The sequence below is a fragment of the Camellia sinensis genome, chromosome 11, assembly GCF_055761805.1.
Source record: "Camellia sinensis isolate YWXY chromosome 11, ASM5576180v1, whole genome shotgun sequence".
In the NCBI taxonomy this organism is placed as follows: Eukaryota; Viridiplantae; Streptophyta; class Magnoliopsida; order Ericales; family Theaceae; genus Camellia; species Camellia sinensis.
Genome location: NC_138971.1, coordinates 56,596,628 through 56,617,499, shown reverse-complemented (window position 1 = coordinate 56,617,499; position 20,872 = coordinate 56,596,628). Strand labels below are relative to the sequence as shown.

The window sequence follows — 20,872 nt, the reverse complement described above, 5'->3', positions numbered from 1 at the left end:
GATTATATTATGATTTTTAGTAATTTTATTGTTGGTAGGATTTAGACTCACATGTTTTTCTATGAACGCATTGTCTTCCCAAATTAGACGGTGCAATAATATCCTTACATAATAATTATTTTATAGCATATGGCAAGATTAATTTATTCATTCTTTTTCATATATTCGTGTTCGACATCATTTTTTTTTATAGTATGTATTGAATCGTAAAGATTCTCGATTTGATTCACTTCACGACTTCACGATTTGAAAATTTAGAATTTCGTTTCACGATATGGTTCTGGATTTAACAACTATGCTCCTCACTAGGAAGATTAATATTATCACTAGCATTTGATGCAGTAGGACAACAATTTAAAGTTGGAGTTTGTAGGGCTATGTTAAGGGTTAAAGTTGAATTTCAGTGGAAAATTTAGGATTTTTTAATATTGTGGGTAAGGATGTTAGAGGTGGTCGGTTGGTGAATTCTGGGAAGATGGTGGGCACTTTAATGACTTAATATCACTGGAGGTGAGGAGGAGAAAGGCCAATGCAGGCTTAGAGATGAAGAGGTTGGCAGTGAGAGACCTTGAACATTTGTGTGTGGTGATTCTAGGATTAAGTAATGTGTTGATAATTGTGTTCATGTTAGGGTTGGTGTCTTGAACACTTGTGTGTGGTGATTCTAGGATTAAGTTATGTGTTGATCGATGTGTTAGTGTTGGTGTCTTGTGCTATTGCATCCATGATATGTTTATATGGTCTCTAGGAGTATTGGAACCCAAACAAACTGTTAGATAGGTGGCAAGCTCTTCCCGATGCAACAGGAAGACCCCTATGGCTTTCTGATAAGTGTGATGACAACGTATCATGTATGCAGAGGCTAGGGCTGTACACGGGTCGAGTCGGACTGGGTTTGGTACTAGCCTGTCACTCGAACCGATTTTGTTGGGTAGAAAATTTCATCATCAATCGATTTCGACTGTACTAGTAGTCTCGAAACCATACTATTTGAAATCGACATGGCCGGTCGGATTTTGGTCAGAACCATTAGGCCAAAAATGATGAACTTTGCTCTCTCTCTTCAAACCCAAAGTCAGATGGATATGGGAGAAGAGTTTGAGAAAAAGAAAATAAAACAAAGAAAACTATAGATTTGAGAGAAAAATAGACAAAAACACAGATAGATCTATACATTTTCCTATAAATCTTCACGTAGATTTAAGAGAAGAGTTGAGATTATTAAAAATAAAAAAGAGAGAGAAAGAACTGTAGCGACTCTAATTTTCTTAAGTCATTTATTTATTATTATGATTATTATTATCTTATTTTATTTTTGACTTTATTAATTGTGTGGTCACATGAGAATTTAATGTGATATTTAATGAATTGATTATGTGGTCACATGAGAATTTTATGTTTTTGCAATATCTAGATGATTTTCGAAATCATCTTTTGATTAGTTTTGAGAAATTGATTGTTGATTTCAAGAAGATGAGTGATTTTGAAAGAGGGTTTAATTTCTTATTTATTCTTTTACTTTTGTTATTGTTTATCTTATATGTAATAGTTAGTGATTGATTTTTTGTATAATATAAAGTCATTAATTATTAAAATAAATGTAAAAAATTCAGTTTATAGTGATTTAAAAATATCAAATATATTGGATCATACTTAAAAATTTATAAAAATTGATCAATATTTATTTTAAACCCAATAAATATGATTATGGAAAAAAAATGTGCGTATCGGTAAGTTTTTTTCAAATGTTTGAAAAATAAAAAAATTCACGGTTCCAGTTACCGCAACCGTTACGCTACGGCCTTTACATCTCGCAACCACAACCGCGCCACCGCCACCGTTACGGCGACCGCAACCACTTTCAGAACCTTGCCCGTGCCCGAGTCTGTGTAACATAGACGATGATGATAAGCATGGCTGCATGGTAAATGCCCAAGAACTAATAAGCTGCAATGAACAAAAGGAATGAGACTTGGCACAAGATGTCATGTCAACCAAGGCTTGTCAAATACTTTAGAGTCGCTCTAAATTTTTGGACATCATTAAGTTTTAACCCACCATTAATGTAAGATCAATGATAAACCACAAAGTAATATTATCTCAAAATCAACCTTGATATAAAAAGAAAGTCTCCGAACATAAATAGACCTTAATCCTTCAGCATTAAATAATTCACCATTGATTAACAAAAAATTAGTTAAACTTCAAGATCATTCTATTACATAAAAAAGAAAAAAGAGAAAAAGAAGCTACATATACTAGTACGACACTTGTTCATACTAAACTTGAGAAAAGGCTTGTAGTCTTATCACATCCTTGATAAACAATTGACTGACTTCAAAGTATCCAACTGTTCGATAGGCAGATAGTGTGTTGTCTTAGTCAGTCGATCTAGTATAACATGTAGGCACTTATGCCCTTGAGGCGATCGAGGCAAACTGGTAGCAAAGTCCGTGGTTATGTATTTGCATTTCTATTCCAGTATGGGTAAGGGCTGGAGCGTCCTTATCGGTTTCTAGTGTGTAGCTTTTACTTGTTGACATGTCAAGCACTGCGATATGAATGTTGCTACATCTTTCTTCATTTCACTCCACCAATATCGTCTTTTCAGATTTTGGTACACCTTGGTTCCTCTCGGGTGTACTGTGAACGTGGAATGGTGAAATTCCTTAAGAAGTTTTTCTTTCTAGGATTAATCACTTGGCACAAGCAATCTTCCTTGATACCTCAAGCTCCCATCCGTGTGTATTTTCTAATCTAGCATTGGTTCTTTTGATTCCAGCCGAGCTTTTAATGAAAGCAACTACCTGATCAAACTTTTGTTACTCTCTCACCTCATTCAGTAACTTACGTACCCTAAATTCATTGTGTACCAATCATGTTCCATTCCTTGAGGGCCAACTAGCATCGTATCCACGCGCGACCCCAAATTCACTTCTTAATTCTGGCAAAGTATGCAAAAAGCCATAGGGACAAACTCGTGCTTTGGCTAGGGTTGCAAACGAGCTGAGTCGAGCCGAGTTAAGTTTTACTATGTTCAAATTTGACTCAATTTATTTACAAGGTGTTCTAGCTTGGCTCGAGCTTGAAACAAGCCAAAATATTTGAGCTCGAGCTCGGCTCATGTAAAATTTATGTAACTTGAACTCGGCTCGTGGCGGCTCGTTAGCCAAGAGAAATCTATAGAAAACATGAACCCTCTGCACTTACATAGAAAATTTTCCACCTTGAAAGGTATTGTGCAACCTATGTGGGATTTTTCAACCAACTCACCAAATGACGTAGTTTGGCACACATCTTATTGCATTATTTCAGCCCCACATTGTTGAAGAGAAGCTATGCACAAAGTCCCAACCGTTACAAAAGGTTTATAAGGGTGAGGTGGTGGAAACTATCACACTAGTCAAGGAAAGGAAAGTAAAAGCAAAGCATTGAAAAAAACTTTCAATGATTATTTTCTATGAAACTAATCAAGATTATTTATCATGATCAATTTAAAATGTTTTAGCAAATACAAATATTATATAATATATAATATATTGTAGAAATTTAATGTATAAAGAGAAATAGAGAATTGTATAGATATTGATTGTATTATTGATTGATGTATTTTATATTTTACAAATGGTGAGGGGCTCCTTATATAGGAGATGTAGTGGAGTAGGTGGTAGTAGGTGGTAGTGGTAGGTGTGTAGTAGGTGGTAGTAGGTGGTGGTAGGTGTAGTAGGTGGAGTAGGTGATGGTAGGTTTTAACAGCCCCCCGCAAACTCAAGGGGGATAGGAACTAACCAACTTGAGTTTGGAGAGAGTAACAAAACAAGAAAATAATCTGAAAAATAAAAAATGGATAGGAGACACTGTATGGTCGTGTCAGACCGTTGTAGAAGACTGTATGGTTATGGCAGACCGATGTAGAAGACACTGGCTCGTGTCAGACCGATGTAGAAGACAGTTTATGGGGTCATGTCGGACCGTTGTAGCAGACAATGTTGAGACAGTTGTTGTGACAGTTTACGGAGTCTTGCTGGACCCTTGTAGAAACTAACCGGAATCAATGTCGGGACAGTTTATAGAGTCTTGTCGGACCCATGAAGGAGCTAACCGGAATCAATGTCGGGACAGTTTACAGAGTCTTGTCGGACCCCTAAAAAGTCGCACCCTCAAAAGGTGTGCCCAATCTGTCAAAAGGCGTGCCATCAAAAGGCGTGCCCAATCCATAAAAAGGGGTGCCATCAAAAGGCGCGCCTATGTTGTCGTCTAGCGCCGAGCGGCGCATAATGCGCGTGTCTGCCTCTTCATCATGGTCTTTATAAACCGAAGCGGAGGCTGAGGCTTGGAAGCATAACAAACCAGTTGAAACCTCTTCGTTCTCTGAGAGCTTGTCGCTAAGAGCTGCAAATCTTGAAACACTCTGTAAACACTCTGTAACCAACCCTTCTCTGAAACACTCAGCAACCCATAACATGGCCTCGTCTTCCCGTTCAGCTACCCAGAATATGGCCTCTTCGTCCCGTGGTCTGCTCACTCTCTTTCCCGACCTCAACGAGTCAACAAGAGAGATAACTGGTGCGGTGGCCAGTGAACCTCAACCAAGCGCCTTTGGTTTTGCGCCGTTGAACTTCCCTATGCGGTCGGTGGAGCAAAAAATGGCAGTGCAAACAGATATTGAGGCCAATCAGTATACTTTGAAGTCATGTGTGGAGACTATGACGGCGGTCACAAACTTGTCGCACCGGCTGCAGAGTAGGACAAATGAGGTGCAGCAGTTAAACGCCCAGCTGGCTCTGCTCCAACGCATGTATAAGGATGCGCGAGCAGAGATAAGTGTGCTAAAGGCGAAAAATAAGGAGCTGAAGCGGAAGGCCACCGTTATGTTCCGATTTGGAGGTCTGCCATATGCTGTAGTGGAGGAGCAGGGTGGAGTGATCGTGCCCAGTAGAGTGGGAAACACGGAGGCAACACTGTCAAGGGCCGCCCAGGACGGAGGCAAGAAGAAGAGACCGGCGGCAGAGTAGAGAAGAAAAAGCCCGCTTGTGGATGTGATTATTTTGTTTTGGTTTGTGTGTTTTTTTTTTTTTTTTTTTTTTTGTGGTGTAAAATTGTGATCGGGGTTGATCCCTGAGATGAATAAAATATGGTTGGTTGTGCAAATTTTTAAATTGTTTGCAATGGTGTTTGTTTTTTTTTTTTTTAAATAATAATAATAATAATAATAATAATAATAATAATAATAATAATAATAAAATGGGTATCATGGAGTGGGCGGTGGTACAAAAATATAATTTAGAAAAAAAAGAAAAAGAGAGAGGTGGTGGAATGATGGGTCAAAAAGTAGAATAAGAGAGAAAAAAAAAAGGTGCACATGGGTTGGTAGTTTCAAAAAGAGGAGAGAAAATAATAATAATAAGGATTATTATTATAAAATAAGTAAAAAGTTGCTTAGAGATATGGTGAGGCTCCCATGCTCCCTGTTGTTGTCGGGTCTTGATCCCATTTTTTCTTAGACAACTTGTTTGACGAAGGGAATGAGTGGAGTTTGTGGAGGTGGACACCGCTTGTTCTTTGGATAGGCTCAGGCACATAGAGAGAGAGAGAAGGGAGAGAGAGAGAAGTCCATACCCAGTGTGACTTAGATGAAGAGAGAGCACCGCCGAAGCACAACCCAACACCAGCACAACCCACGCTTCGGCAACAACGACGTCGGAGCAGCTAAACCCAGCACCGACGGCAACATAACCATTGTCGGTGATTCAACTCTGAGTCAATATCAGTGCGAACCACCCTTGCAATCACTCGATCGAGTCCACACACACATAAACTTGAGCGTGCGAAAAAATATCACGAGACCAAATCGGATTAGAGCGAACCAGCAAACACGCCAGAAACATGCTCGCACCAGGAAGCTCCAGCGACCCAACCACTGCACTGGCACTCGAAAACCAGCCCAGTTCTGAAAAGGAGGACCACCTGCATCAGTGTTAGAGGAGGCTCTAGACCTCCTAAACAACAGACTGATATTTGTCTAGAATTGTATCTCAATAACACAAGGAGGCCTAGCTACCGTCCGATTATTGGAAACTCGGTAGAGATCAGATGGCGTATGATCGCCTAAGCTGAATCGAGGTTCGAAGGTGGGAGAGAAGAGCATGGAAATGAGGGGTTGTATGACTTCGGCGGCGGCGAACTTGGAGCGAGTCTTGACGGAGGACTTCCTGACTAACTTCCGGATGTCTCTGGCGGCTTTATGTCTAGTGTTTGTGTGTGTGCTTGGACAGTAGCTGGGGAGGAAGCACATGCAGAGTGATCAAGGTATGTGTAGAAAATTAAAGCGGAATAGGTTGAGGTCCGGCGGGCGGCAAAGGTGAGGTTGCCGCCCGCCGGGGAAGCGAAAATATTAGGTTCTAAACCTGCTCTGATACCATGTAGAAATTTAATGTATAAAGAGAAATAGAGAATTGTATAGATATTGATTGTATTATTGATTGATGTATTTTATATTTTACAAATGGTGAGGGGCTCCTTATATAGGAGATGTAGTGGAGTAGGTGGTAGTAGGTGGTAGTAGGTGGTAGTGGTAGGTGTGTAGTAGGTGGTGGTAGGTGTAGTAGGTGGAGTAGGTGATGGTAGGTTTTAACATATATAATAATATACGTATATATAAATGTAACTATATAATATATATACTTGAGCTTGCGAGCTTATTCGAGCCAAGTAATATTAAGTTCGGGCTCGGCTCGTTTATTATTCAAACTCGAATCTTAAGCTCGAACTCTTTTATTTAGTTAATGAACCAAGTACGAATGAGCTTTACCAAGCCGAGTTCAAGTTTGTTCATGAATGGCTTCGTTCGTTTGCAGCTCTAGCTTTGGCACAACGTTTTATCCATAGATAGATGGACAGTTTGAAAGAACAATACACAATTTGGAGGGCATACTCCGAACTTGTGTCATAAAGGAAGTTGGATAAGCACTTGCCATTGATCGAATTTTGCATTCAACAATAGTTTTCAGGACAGCATCGAAACGACATCATATGAAGCTCTTTATGGATGACCTTGTCAAGCACCGAGTTGCTGGACAGAAGTAGGGGAAACATCCTTTCTAGGGCCAGACTAGGTCCATGGGACCACATAAAAGGTTAAGGTAATTAGACAAAGTTTGATCACAACCCAAAGCAGGCAGAAGAGCTACGTAGATCAACGAAGGTGACCATTGACTTTCGAGGTGGGAAATCATGTTTTCCTAGAAGTCCTCGTCGGCGTACCATGTCCTTTGGAAAGAAAGGGAACCTAGCACCATATTATGTTGGACCTTTTGAGGTTTTAAGCTAGGTTGGAGAAGTAGTATATTAATGACATTACCACATAAGCTAGTGGCAATACATAATGTCTCACATTAAAAATGTACGAACCTCATCCATCCCACGTAATCAATTGGAGAGGAATCAATCTCGACGAAGATGCAATTTTTTGAATAAAGGCTCGTAGAATCATGAATCTTGGATAAAAGAACTTCCGAGGCCTAGTTTTCTGCTTAGTACATATATTATGGCAACACCGGGGAGTCGAAGAATTTATTTGGGAAAGGGAAGATGCAATTCGTGCCAATTACCCTTAGTTGTTCCAGGATAAAGATAAGATCCAATTTCGACAATGAAATTTCTTTAAGGGGATAGGTTGTGTGAACTTGCAATTTTAGATAACTGTTAAAACACTAGATAGCCAGTTCCCAAATGGGGCCTGAAGTTAGTAATTTAAGTCAACTAGATAGTTATAAACACTAGCCAATTCCCACCCCTTCTTTTCCATGCCATTTTGACTTTGTGTAAGGATTGCTTACCTATGCCAACACTCAACCACCCTAATTACATAGGTGCTAGAAGGGTGGCAATGCCACCCAATGAGGTTACATGCAACTAAGGAATTTCTTTTCTTTTTGTTTTAATTTTTGTATTCAAATTGCCTATATAAGGAGGCTCTTCCCTCCCCCCCTCATACCCACACCCTTCGGCTGAAGGAGAGGAAGAGAGGAAAGAAAGAAAGAAAGAGAGGAGAGAAAGAGAGAGAGAGAGAAGGAAGAGGGGAGAGCAAGAAAGAGAGGGAAGCAAGGAAGGAAGGAAAAGAGGAGGTATCAACTCTTAGCAATTTTTCTTAAAGCTTCTTGAGGTAAGAATACTACCTCTACCCTTATTCATGGCTGATTTATATGTTATATATGCAAGATTATGTGTTATTAGTATACTTATAGCAAGCAAAGTCAGGTTGGTATAATGCATTTTCATCTCTTGGCTGAATGAGGCTTGCATGACTTTTTGAGCTTCAAACGATACCGAACAGTGGTGAGATTGGAACCGTTTGCTAGATAGACAAGTTAGGAACATTTTTCTAGAAGAAATGAAAGGCCAAAAACCTCTGTAATAAAAATTCTTCAAAGAAAATAGGACAGAATGTGTTGAGAGTTCAGTAAAACAGCCGTTTCTCTTTTAATATTTATCGCTTCTTAGTGAAATCAGTGGAAAATGAAAGAGAAATCGTATATCTAACTATCCCTAGTGGCCATGCTCGGAAATGATTTTTTTGGAGAAAATGGTGATCATTCGAAGTTGACTGTTGCTGTTGTGTTTTATGCAGCGACTAAGAAAAACATTTATTTCGGGTGCAAAATACCCTCCGATGATTTTATAAAAATTCATGTTTATAATATAGTAGATTCTGGACAATTTATTTGAGCCTTATCAAGTCATTAGAAAGGAGTTTTCTAAAATTTATTTGAGCCTTAGCAAGTCCTAAAAATTCTGGACAATGCTGAAAACTTGATGTTTTAGTAAAGATGAGCCATCACCACTCTTTTTTACACACATGCAAGGTTATTCAAGGATAATGAGATGTAATCTAACATGTAAGGAAGTAAAATCAGTAGATATACTAACAAGCTAGAAGAGAATGAAGCTCAAAAAGTCATTCAAGCCTAATTCAACCAAGAGATAAACATGCATTGTACCAACCTCACTTTGCTTGCTATAAGTACTACTAACACATGGTCTTGCATATATAACATATAAATCAACCATGAATAATCTGAAGGGGGGTAGAGATAGAGTATTCTTACCACAAGAAACTTTAAGAAAAATTGCTTAGAGTTGAGATATCGTCTCTTCCCTTTCTTCCTCTCTTTCTCTCCTTCAGCTGAATGGTGTGGGTATAAGGGGAGAGCCTCCTTATATACGCAATTTGTGTATAAAAATTAAAACAAAATGAAAAGAAATTTCTATTTGCATGCAACCTCAATGGGTGGGATTACCATCCTTCTGGCACCTAGGTAACTAGGGTGGTTGAGCGTTGGCATAGGTAAGCATTTCTTAAACAAATTGAAAATAGCATGGAAAGAGGGGGTGGCGGGCCTCTTTCTCTCTGTCTCTCTCTCAGGTGTATACATTTTCTTTCTTTCACTAGTGTAAGAAAGGTATCTCTAATATAATAATAAATTTTTACTTAGAAAGATCTAGAGTTTATAACTATCTAGTTGACTTAGTTACTAACTTATTAGCAAGTTCTCATTTAAAAAATTTTGAATATAGAAAATAACACAAAGAATAATCACAGAAAATAATGCATGGAGTTAAATTTTAAGGAGTTCAAATTGTAGATGTTTGTATAGTAACACTTGTTTATAAAGTTTTAATTTAGTTATTGGAAACTTATCTATTTAAAATAATTAAGCTTTTAACAGTCATATGAAATTATGAGTTCTCACAATACCTAACTCAGATATCAATCAATTCTTGGTTTGTAATAAAAGTGTCTTCTAATGCATCTTAGGATTTAAATTTGTGCTCCTTGTATCATTATATGGTGAATTTGGAGTGCTTTATGATCCCTTAATTCTCACTTTATATCCTTTCTTTCTTAGATTCACGACATCATGCTTGGAGGCTTGGGATCCTTGGTTTGGTTGCTTGTCTGCTCATATGGTCGCCTTTGTTCCCCTGGCCTGGTTGACTAGCCTAGTTAGATTATCATTATCACACACAATTCTATGCTTGTATATTTTAGGATATGTGCAATTTCAGATCACTATAAAATTTATCTTGAATTGGTCAAACTAAAGTGAGAATGGTTACAGTCTATCTACATGCTTCAACAATAAATTGCGAGTCAAGTGACATTTGGCAACATGATATATTATGACCTCTTTTAGGATTTTGAGATACTGATTTTTACTTTGGCACAATTTTAGTTCTTAATAGGTGAAATCAATCAATTTTTTACAGGCGAATTACCCATATCTTGCCAACCAAATTGCATTATCATTACATATACTAACAATCTTATTAAAAATATAAATGGCAAAATGTGATTGGTTATTAAGAAAATAATGATACTTAAGCATTCAATGATGTGGTGACATGTATATTTTTAGTAAGATTGTTAGTAAAAATTTAAACAGATATAGCATTGCTCATTACTTGTATGGACTAAAAATCAGATCTCAATATTTTTGTTGTGCTTCATTTTCTCTTCGTTTTTGTTTTTGGGTCTTTGTGTTTTATTTGACATCCATAACTACTGTCTTGAGTTCTATTTTTCTGGTAGTTGGTTTCTTACCTATTGATTTTTATTTTTATAAATTTGTATTATTAAAATATTACCTTTTCTATATTAAAAAAAAAAATAAATAAAGCTCTTTTGCAGATCATGTCCAATGATGAATACAGAAGTGTGGAGCATAGAGTGTTGGCGTACCCCCATGAGGAGCCGCGTGTTTCGATTGCAGTTTTCTTCAACTCAAGCAGTAGAGAGAGATTGTATGGACCATTGTCGGAGCTAGTGTCGCCAGAGAAACCAGCTCTTTATCAACAATTTACACTGTCAGATTACATGCAAAGGTTCTTCAGTAAAGAGCTGCAAGGCAAGACTTTGACAAATTACTATAGGCTTTGAAACACAAGAGAGCCTTATATGTAAGCAATAATGATTGGCAATGTTATTTGTGAAATTATGAATGTAATAACTGGTTAAATAATTTACTCTTTACCAAAATTTATATTCTTGTCGAACAAATTTTTATTGAAAATTAAGCTATACGACAAGAAAGCTTTATTTTATTATTGTTCACACTGTAGTGGTATTGAGAATGAGTATTGCTATTCGGATTCAAAAATTAGATACTACTTTTAGACTCAATGATCCACTGGGTTTAGAAAGTGAGTTTAAAAAGTCGACTTGTATATCATTTTTTATTAAAAATATTAAGCATGCGATATATATTGGTGACTCGATCGTGTGACTTTATAGGGGGTCATCAATTGCATTATTTTATACTAAGACATTTATTCATAAATTTTTATTTCATTTAATCTAAATTATTTTTTTATATTTTAGTAAGTTTTATAGGTGACATAATTATTGAAATTTTCCTAATAATAATAGGGAGAAGCGCGTATTAATATTTACTGTAAATGTTCCGTGATGTGAAGTTTCATACTATTAACGTAAACGCTCACATTGTCAAATTTATTTAATGTGAATGTTTACATTACTAAGTTAATAAGAGTTCAAAAAATATTTGTAAGGATAAAATTGTTCATAAAATATCTTAAATATGTAAATGAAAATTTTGTAGATTAAATGTTTAAAATAATGGAACTTATTGAAATATAATAATATCTTATGGACTAATTAGAATTCATATAATTGAAGGATGATTGTCTATAAAATTCTTTTTTTATGGGCTTTTAACTGTGCATCACAGCATAAAGGACATTGGCCAGTTTAACAGCATTTATAAGTTTAGTTATGGGAGAAAGTTACAAATTCATGAAAAAGACTATCATTTTAATTATTAATATTTGTAAACTTTACTATTTATCTATAATTAATTTTTAGAATTTACACTGAATTAAAATTTTTCCTTTATTTAACTTATTTGTTTAGAAAAAAAATTGACTAAGTGTTTGCTTACAATGGTAAATTATAGCTTAATTAACCTTTTCAATTTATTTGGCCAAAAAAGATGAAATTTTTTTAAGTTACAATTTATAATTTTTGATAAGAATAAAGAACTTAATTTGATTCTGATGATGACTATTAAAAGAGAAAATATGTGAAAAGTTCATTTTAAAAAGGGTGAAAGTCATCAAGTCTCATGAGTAATTTTGTTTTTATTTTATTTTTGTTTTTTGTTTTTTTGTTTTTTTTTGTTTTTTTATGAGTACACTCTTTGTGAAATATTGTGGTGAGGAGTATATTTTGTTGTTTTGGAGGATATTTTATTTTCAATTTTACTCTTTAAATTTTTATTTGACACATATCTGTTGAAATTCTATCTGTGTGAATTTTCTATCTGTTCAAATTAATTCTATTTGTATGAAATTTTTATCTGTTGAAATTTTATCTATTCAATTTTTTTCTATCTGTTGCAATACCAAGCCAAACCAAACCCTATATGTTGAAATACCAAGCCAAACCTTAGTTTTCTTCCGTGGGTCTCTAATCCAGATCTGTTGTCTTCTTCGGTCACCGTGGATAGTGGCACCTGGAAATAAGTAGAGCATTAGTCATAAATTGAAATGGAACTTGGAAAAAACATTATAAAATTCAAAACTTATAAGTATTATCAAATCACTTCCATCGTGCTTCAATTGAACGTTAGAAGATGAAACGAAGAAGGAAACAGTTTTCCTATCCATTTCTCTTCATTTCCTCTCATCTATTACCATTTCTAAGTACCAAACAAAGCCTTTTGCATATATTCTAGAGAGAGAGAGAGAGAGAGAGAGAGAGAGAGAGAGAGAGATCGATACTTGTGATACTTCGTGCAACTGGTTTATCGTGCTTCTCAGAGGGATTAGTCTCATTGGATGTGATAGCCCTATAGTTCTGACTCCCGTGGTTCTGAGTATGGTTTCACAAGTGCAATGTGAAACATAAAAACTCAAATGAGAGTCCAAATCCAGTAAATCTTTGAAAAATCGATTTACAATCAGAAATGCCAAAAATGGATTGCATTGCCAGATTTCAGAGTCGCCACCTAAATGTTTTTAGAAAATTTAAGAAATCGGTGACTTGTGCCAAGGCCACTTATTGGTCATAACCAAAGTGTCTTGGCTCGGGAACTTAGGTATGAGAGGGGAATGTCATAAATTGAGCACTCTCTTCACCCCGATCAAAGATCGGCCTCTACTAATCATGATGTGATTTTTATGTACAGTAAATGCTCTTGTTTTGATTATTAATGCTAACTTACTATGCAAGGCACACAAGTATATACTAAGTCACTCGCTTTGGAATGCTTTGATTTCATGCTTTGTTTGAAAAGAGTTTTGAATATGCACTATTTGAAAAAGTCAGCTCATCTATGCATTAATCAAATCATCCAAATTCAAGCGAACTAGCCTTCATCCGCAGACATTCAAAAGGTATATCAAATAAGCACTTAGCCTCATGGTAATATGCTTGATATGGCAATACTAACAAACATGCAATATACTAAAGCAAAAATGCTCACCTAGTACTCAACCGAGGCAAGCCAAAATAGAAGAAATAGTTGGAAAAATCCATGCTCTAATATGCAAATGATTAATGCGATACATACAAAATGAAACTACTAGGTTCGGTTTATTAACATGATATATGGCTCAACTCAAAGCATGTGTTTGACACACGTATTCAAGTAAGTAAGAAATGACAACAATGCTAGAATGATGAACTGAACCTAATGCATGCAAAAATGGGTATTTCACACATGGTAATGATATGAAATGAAAACATGAATGCAACCATCGTAAGCAAGTAAATAAAAGAGAGAAAGACATGAGGGTTGAAAGACATACAAATATTTACAAGTGTTTACAATTTGCCCTCGTACAAGAGGGTCCGAATGAATGTCCTACTTAAACTAATTATTACAATATCAAACAAATGGAGTAAACTAATTAACTAATTATTACAAATTCAAATGAGTCTAATTAATTAATTACAATACACTAAAAGGACTCGCACGGGAAGAGAGGACTCGAGCACACGCAACTAAGAACATCCTCCCAAAAGCCTCTCTGTTTGCTGTCAGATTCTGTTTTGTTTTGCAGTTAGAAAATTATTTTATTTTTGCCTCAGCTTCTGCTTTGTTCTGCAAGAAAAATACCACTGCATGTACAACAAGGTGGCCGCCTCGCCTTGGAAAGCGGTTGGTCGGACAGAAAGGTGGCCGTTCAGCCACTGTTTTTGGGTTCTGCCCTGCTGTCATAGAATTGAAACAGAGCAAAAATAGAGTGTTTCCAAGAGATGTTTATCCTTTCTGCCTCTTCCTATTATGAAGATGATCAAAGGAGGAGTAGATTCGATTCACAAATCATCAATCGTCGCGAGTTTGTTGCGTGATGATTTATGAACCGATAGGACAAAAGCTTAATAAATGAAAATTAAAGACCAACAACACCTTTTCCCTATCATGGAGTTACCTCAAGGAAAGGGGTGGACATTGCTTCTTGAATCATTGAACATCACCAAGAGTATGTAATGATTTGAGGCGCAATAGGTTCAATATAACGTCTGAGTGAACCCAACTTAATTTTATTACCCTTTTATTTTACCTCATTTACATTACCTTGCCATTTTCTTATCTTTTCTTCATTTTGTCCAAAAATGATAACTACGTCCACTAAATGTAAAAAACGATAAAAAAAGTAGTGTTAAACAAGAAGTTGTTCTTAACACGAGAAAGATGTAATGCCTTGGTAATTAAACTCCGAAAAGGTTAAACCATTAAGCATTGAAAGTCTCTTTCTCATGCCCTGAGCAACAAACTAGTGTTTAAGACAACTCTTAATCAAAGAAAGTAAAGAAATGAAGGAGGTTGCAGAGACGATTAGGCAAAGGTGATGATGACAAATATGAATATTTACATGGAAATTATGTAAAGAAAGCTATCAACTCAAATAGATTGATGTATATGGCTTAAACCACCAAATCTATGAGGACTTTACAACAATATAAGCATAGTACTTAAAGCATAAACTAAATAAACACCCTAACAGCCCCTAAATAGCACAAAACAGTGCTGAAAAGCATTTTGGAAAGCTAAAAAAAGTAAACAAAAATGGAAGAGAACAAAGCTATTAAGTAAGCCAAAGGAAAGATGGCTAACCCCTCCACTTTTTGGACCTTAACATCACATATGTTAGCCTCTAAAAACTCTGAAAATCAGTAGCTAAAAGTAAGGAAACAAGGATATAAGCTATAGGATAAGGTCCAAAAATGATGGTCAACCCTTCCACCTTTAGTAGCTTTAAATCACAAGTTTTAGCACTTGAAAATAGTCCAAAATAGTGTATAAAATAGAAGAAAAAGAGTAGTGTAAACAAGAGAAAAAATGGCAAAAGCTATACCTCTTAAACAGAGGATGTTCTTTGGTTCACAAACCAAAAAGTGATCACCCTCAAGAGCTGAAATTTTGGCTCAATAATCTCAGCTAGAAGCCTCAAAATTTTGGTTTAGGAATTGTATGTATATTGCAAGATAAAGAGGGAGAGTGTTTGGCAAGTTTGTGTCTCTTGGCAAATTTTTTTAACCTAAAACCATGAGGGGTAGTCATCTATTTATAGAAAAACAGTTCCTCTTTTGGAAATAAATGTATTGAGCCAGCTGGTGCAAGGTATGCATATGGGAGGGACAACTGGTAGCAAAATATCTGATGGTCGCTGAACATGGCTGGCCATGGAGAGGGACGGACGTCCAATAAAAATTGGTCTGCTAGCCACATTTTGGGCAGCAGGCCTCTGAGTGGTCAAGCTAGAAAAAATTAGGTTTTGGTCCGGAGAAGGTGCAAGGTTTTAGGTTCTGAAACGCAAAACTGAAGCCTGTTGTTGAAGAAATTGAACAATTGTACAGTGTAACATTATCATCATCGAGTGTTCAACATGAGGTATCCAAGTCTTAAGGGTGGTAAAAAATGGGATGTCTACACTTCGCATCTAAGACGACAAATGAGGGACTAAGTTGTTGGAGTCCTTTAGTGAGGTACTCGATGTGCTCATCATGTTTAACTTCCAGTCCATTTTGCATATAAAATCATCAAAAAAATTTAATCAATTGAGCAGTGATAGAGTTTAATCGATAAAGAATGGTCGAAAGACAAAACCTTAGGAGTTTGCACATAGAGAGAGAGCTTACATAATGATCTAGGCATTGGGAGAGTTTCTTAGAGAAATTTTGAATAGATTTGTTATAGATCTGGGTTAAAGACCCATGGAAAGGGAAGAGGAACATGGTGTGGTGGTTGCTGCCGCTGTAGGGTAGTCAGAAGACGATGGTGGTGGCTTTGCTAAAGAAACCTAGCACAACGGTAGAGGAGAAGGAAATGATCGATCTTACGGTCGGTGGTGGTGAAGCGACAGATCTAGTTCTCATAATAGAAGCCGATCAACAAATCAAGATCTCATGGCTGGTGTTGTTTCCATTATAACACCGATAGCATGTGACAACCTCGATCCGTAATTAACTGGTAATCTACAATTAAGAATGTTAGGCTAGTAATTAAATGAAATTATGTGTCAAGTCTATGATTTGCATTAATTGTGTATTTATGTGTTATTATGTGCCAAGTGACAATTGAATTGTGTTATTGTGAACATATATGGTTAGGATATGAATTGAACCTGTCTGAATTAGTAATTTATATGCATTATAATTAAATGTTTGGATCGGTAATTAGAGCCTAATCCATATTGGTATAATTAAGTTTAGTTAATTAGGTTAAAATTAAGTGAATTTGATCCAATTTAATTTAACCTTATGATTAAACCTTATAATTACTCAAGCTTAGGAAATTATAGATTAAATACATTGCTTAAGCCATTTATCAACTTAATAAAAGAAAGAGAGGACTAAGAGAGAGATAGAGTTAGTGTATATTGTTGGAGTCAAACACTTAAGAGAAAGAGAAAAAGCTCCAGAGAGCTCAAGAAGAGAAATGAAAGAAGGGGTGGAAGGAGAACTAAGCCAAATCTTCATAATTCAACCAAGGTAAGAATTCTCCTCTAACTTCATGAAATTGAAATGTTGTACTCATAATCCTTTAGAATTTGAGTTGAATTAGGATGAATCATGTATCATTGAGAAGTTTTATAGTGGATGAAGATATAATGACCCTATATGATCATCTAAGGCAAGAATTCAAGTAATGAGTTCATAATCTTCGCATACATGGCATGATTTCATGAGATCTATGTTCAAACCCTTGTTTTCTTGCATGATTTTTGAGAATTGAGGAGGAAACTCCATGAGTTTTAAAGATTGGAACTCAAACTTGCATGTTTTATGACTTTCTATTTCTATTCTAAATTTTGATCTTTTAAATGGAACTTGGGTGTTGTTTGTGAAGTTATAATCTTTAATTGAAGTTAGAAATATGAAATTCAAGATGTTTTTGAAGAGTTTTGGGCCCTGAAATGCATGAAATTGAAGTTTAAATTGCAAACATTGAGTTCCAAAAATGGAACTAAAATTCGGATTCTGGAAAACCCAGATTACACGTGCGGCCTGAGGCCCCGCACGTGCGGCCAACCTCTCCTATTTCAACTCACTTTCTACTTTAATTGCACGTGTGGGGTGCATGTGCGGTGGTGGTTCCTCACGTGTGGTTTTCAGGCTGATCTCTGTTTCATTTTCTCTTCATTTTTCTAACTTTTAGGCCTCCATTTGCATGGTTTTCACGTGTATTTCTAATTCATATGCATATCATGAACACGAAAGAAATTAAAGAATGAATAGGGAAGATTTATCGAGTAAGTAGCGAATGAACCAAATAGGTTTAAGAACGGACTACATGAATTGAACGTGTTTTGAGATGTTGTGCTCGAATGTATTGTGTAGGTCACACACCACCATCCATTTGATTTGTCTGATCTGCTTCTAGAGTTATCTATGAGTAACAATTTGTAAAGATATGTTGATTATAAGTATTTTTTGACTGATCTGATATACTCTGCTTTCTGAAGTGTTATTTTCTGATTAAGATGAATGATTGTCCAATTTTTAAATGTATTTGTGGTATCCTTAGCATTATGTGAATAAGTCGTGTGTTATTTGTTACCTAGTACCAGGGTTTTATGTGGGTTTCATTCATGGAACTAATTATGCATAATCAACTATCTGATCTGCACGTGGGTCTTAATGACTATCTCATGTGAATATGGGTCTTTATGACCAACTACTTTGCACGTGGGTCTTTATGACCAATCTAATCTGTTAGCTAATGGATGTACCACGTATGATTGTTTGCAAATCTGAATATGTACATGAATCTGTTCCTAATCTGAATTCTGATTTTTGAATATGTTCTGGACATCATTCATAAAACCTTTACTATATTGTTATTCACTAGGCTCCAGTTCATTATTTATATATGTATGTAGGTGATCAGGAGCGTGACCAGGCTTAAGACTTCTAGTCTGGATCTGTTTGTGTCAGCCAACTAGTGCACCTCCTAAGGAGGTTTCCGAAAAAGTGATGTGGACAAGTCTTTTGTGACCAAGTTCTAAGTTTTATTTTCTTTTGTTTAGATGAATTTTTGTTTACTTTGTAAATAGGGTTAAGTCCCTTTTGTTTTATTTGTACATGTGATAACGTAAGGCTGACATATAATATATGAATATGAAGTTTATAATTTCTGTCCCATATAAGTCTTCACAGCTCCATGGACATTGTCTATTGATATTTGCTTCCGCTAGTCCGTTATTTTGTTAATCTGATTCAGAGGCCTTCGGTAATCTTAGGATTACTGGCCGATTATGAGGCTAAATCTATAAGGGCAAGTTTGAGGTCGTGACATAGCACCATCAGTGTGGCGGATACGGATGAGAGAGGTAGAGCTCTAACAATAGTGGTAATGGAAAAGACGCAAATGTAAGAGAGAGAGAGAGAGAGAGAGAGAGAGAGAGAGAGAGAGAGAGAGAGAGAGGGTTTGGAGAAATGAGGGTTGAGAAGAGAGAGGTGCATAAATGTATATAGGTAGTTTGGTCATTTTTCTGAGCATTGTAGACACCCCATTTTTGACCGACCTTGAGACTCAGACGTCACCAGTTGAGCACTCGGTGGTATTGCATATTGTGCTCGTTCAGAAGTTTTAGAGTCTCGGCTGCGAGCCTTGCCTCCGGACTTCCGGACTCTTTTGTGCTTTGCCTCGGTTTGCGAACCAGGATCTATTTTCTCTGTTTTCTCTTCTCGAAGGGAGGGAGAGGTCTTGTAGATCATCTCTCAGTGGCCGTAGGCTACGTTTCATGATCGTAGGCCATTTTGCCCGTTTGGAGCCCGGTTTCCGGTTTTTCGGAGCCGTTGGCCGTATGCCTCAGTTCGGGACTGCTTAACCACCTCCGTTTGCCTCAGTTTTTGGCATACATCTTATTTGTTCCCTTTTGAGGGACACTGTGGTCCGAGAGACCAACTTCGTGGTCGGACACCACTTCTGGTGCCTAACAGCCCACTTTCGGGGCCCCGAACTGCGTGTTTTGGCTCCCAAACCTTCATTCTGCATTTTTGGGCTCCGACCCGAACTTAAGATAGTCATATTTTGAGGTCCATTTCATGTTTCATTAAGGGACTTTTGTCGTTTGAGGCCTCCTTGGTGCACTTACTTCATTATCCCTCTTATATGCCATTTTCTTGTGTAATATTTTTGGCCTGTGTATAAATTTTTTTGAGCTCTTTCATGAACTGAAAAGTTTCTTATTTTGAGCCCTTCTTCAACATTGTTGAAGGGCTCATTGCTGTTTGAGGCCTCCATTTATCACTTGCCATTATATCTCTATTTTGGCTCCATTTTTGCATGATTTGTTAGCCTATTTTTATTCTGTTTTTGGGCTCTTTTCAGAACTGAAAACAGTCTTATTTTGGCTCCCTCTTCATGTTTCATTAAGGGTATTTCATGGTTTGAGGCATATTTTATATACTTTGTGTTATATCTCTCTTTTTGGCCTCATTTTGCATAGCATTTTGAACATATTTGCATACTGTTTTGGGTCCGGCCATCAACTGTAAAATGCCATGTTTTGGGTCCCTCTTCAACTTTGTTGAAGGACCCTCTTGTGTTTGAGGCCAGCAACCTTCACTTGCTTCTTTGTCCATCTTTTGGCCCATTTCTTGCATGAGAGCTTAGCCATACCTGTGTTTGTTTTTGGGCTCTTTTCAGAACTGTAAAAGGTCATATTTTGGGTCCCTCTTCAACATTGTTGAAGGACCCTCGGCTGTTTGGGGCCAGCAGCTGTGTGTTGCTTCATTACCACACATTTAGGGCCATTTTTGCATGCTAGTTTTGCCCTATTTGTGTTTTCTGTTTTTCCATGCTTTGAACTGTAAAAATGCTTATCTAGGGGCTGCCTTTCTTCTGTATTTTCATCTCATGTACCAATTATGCATGCTTTGTATAGCTGTAAGCCATTTCATGTACCTAGTTTTGCATTTCGGGAGAAATTCCATGCATCGTTTCGCCTCGTTTCAGGTGTCATTTCGCCTCGTTTCGGGGCTGTTTTACCCCTCATTTTGCTACTGAAAATTGCATGTTTGCATATCATTTTCCATGTCTTTGCCATGTCTCATTAGAGTGGCATTTCGGTGCCTAAGGGTCGGTCCTCGGTTTGCGTGCACGCGTGCACGCATTTCGAGTTGTCTTGTTTTCATCAGATGGCCTCCTATGTGAGTGTGGCTGAGGCTCTCTCATGTTGGTGTAAGCCCATTATTGCATTGCGTATGCCATTTCATCCATAGCATTGTGTATGCTCGGTTGTGTATTACCTCGTGCAGCGTGTATGCCATTCCATAACATTGTGTATGTTAAGGATTGTATCTTAGTTTCATTTCATGCATGTCATGCATATTGCA

At 36.8% G+C, this 20,872-nt stretch overlaps 1 protein-coding gene across 1 annotated transcript in view; it reads left to right on the top strand.

The window, feature by feature from the left end:
• Positions 1-11,106, top strand: part of LOC114320851 (DIBOA-glucoside dioxygenase BX6) — a 31,713-nt gene extending 20,607 nt beyond the window's left edge. The window contains exon 2 of the mRNA XM_082893954.1: positions 9,909-11,106. Within this exon, the coding sequence (XP_082750080.1) occupies positions 9,909-10,001 (93 nt within the window). The 3' untranslated portion in view covers positions 10,002-11,106. The remainder of the gene's footprint in view (positions 1-9,908) is intronic.
• The last annotated feature ends 9,766 nt before the right edge of the window (positions 11,107-20,872 follow it).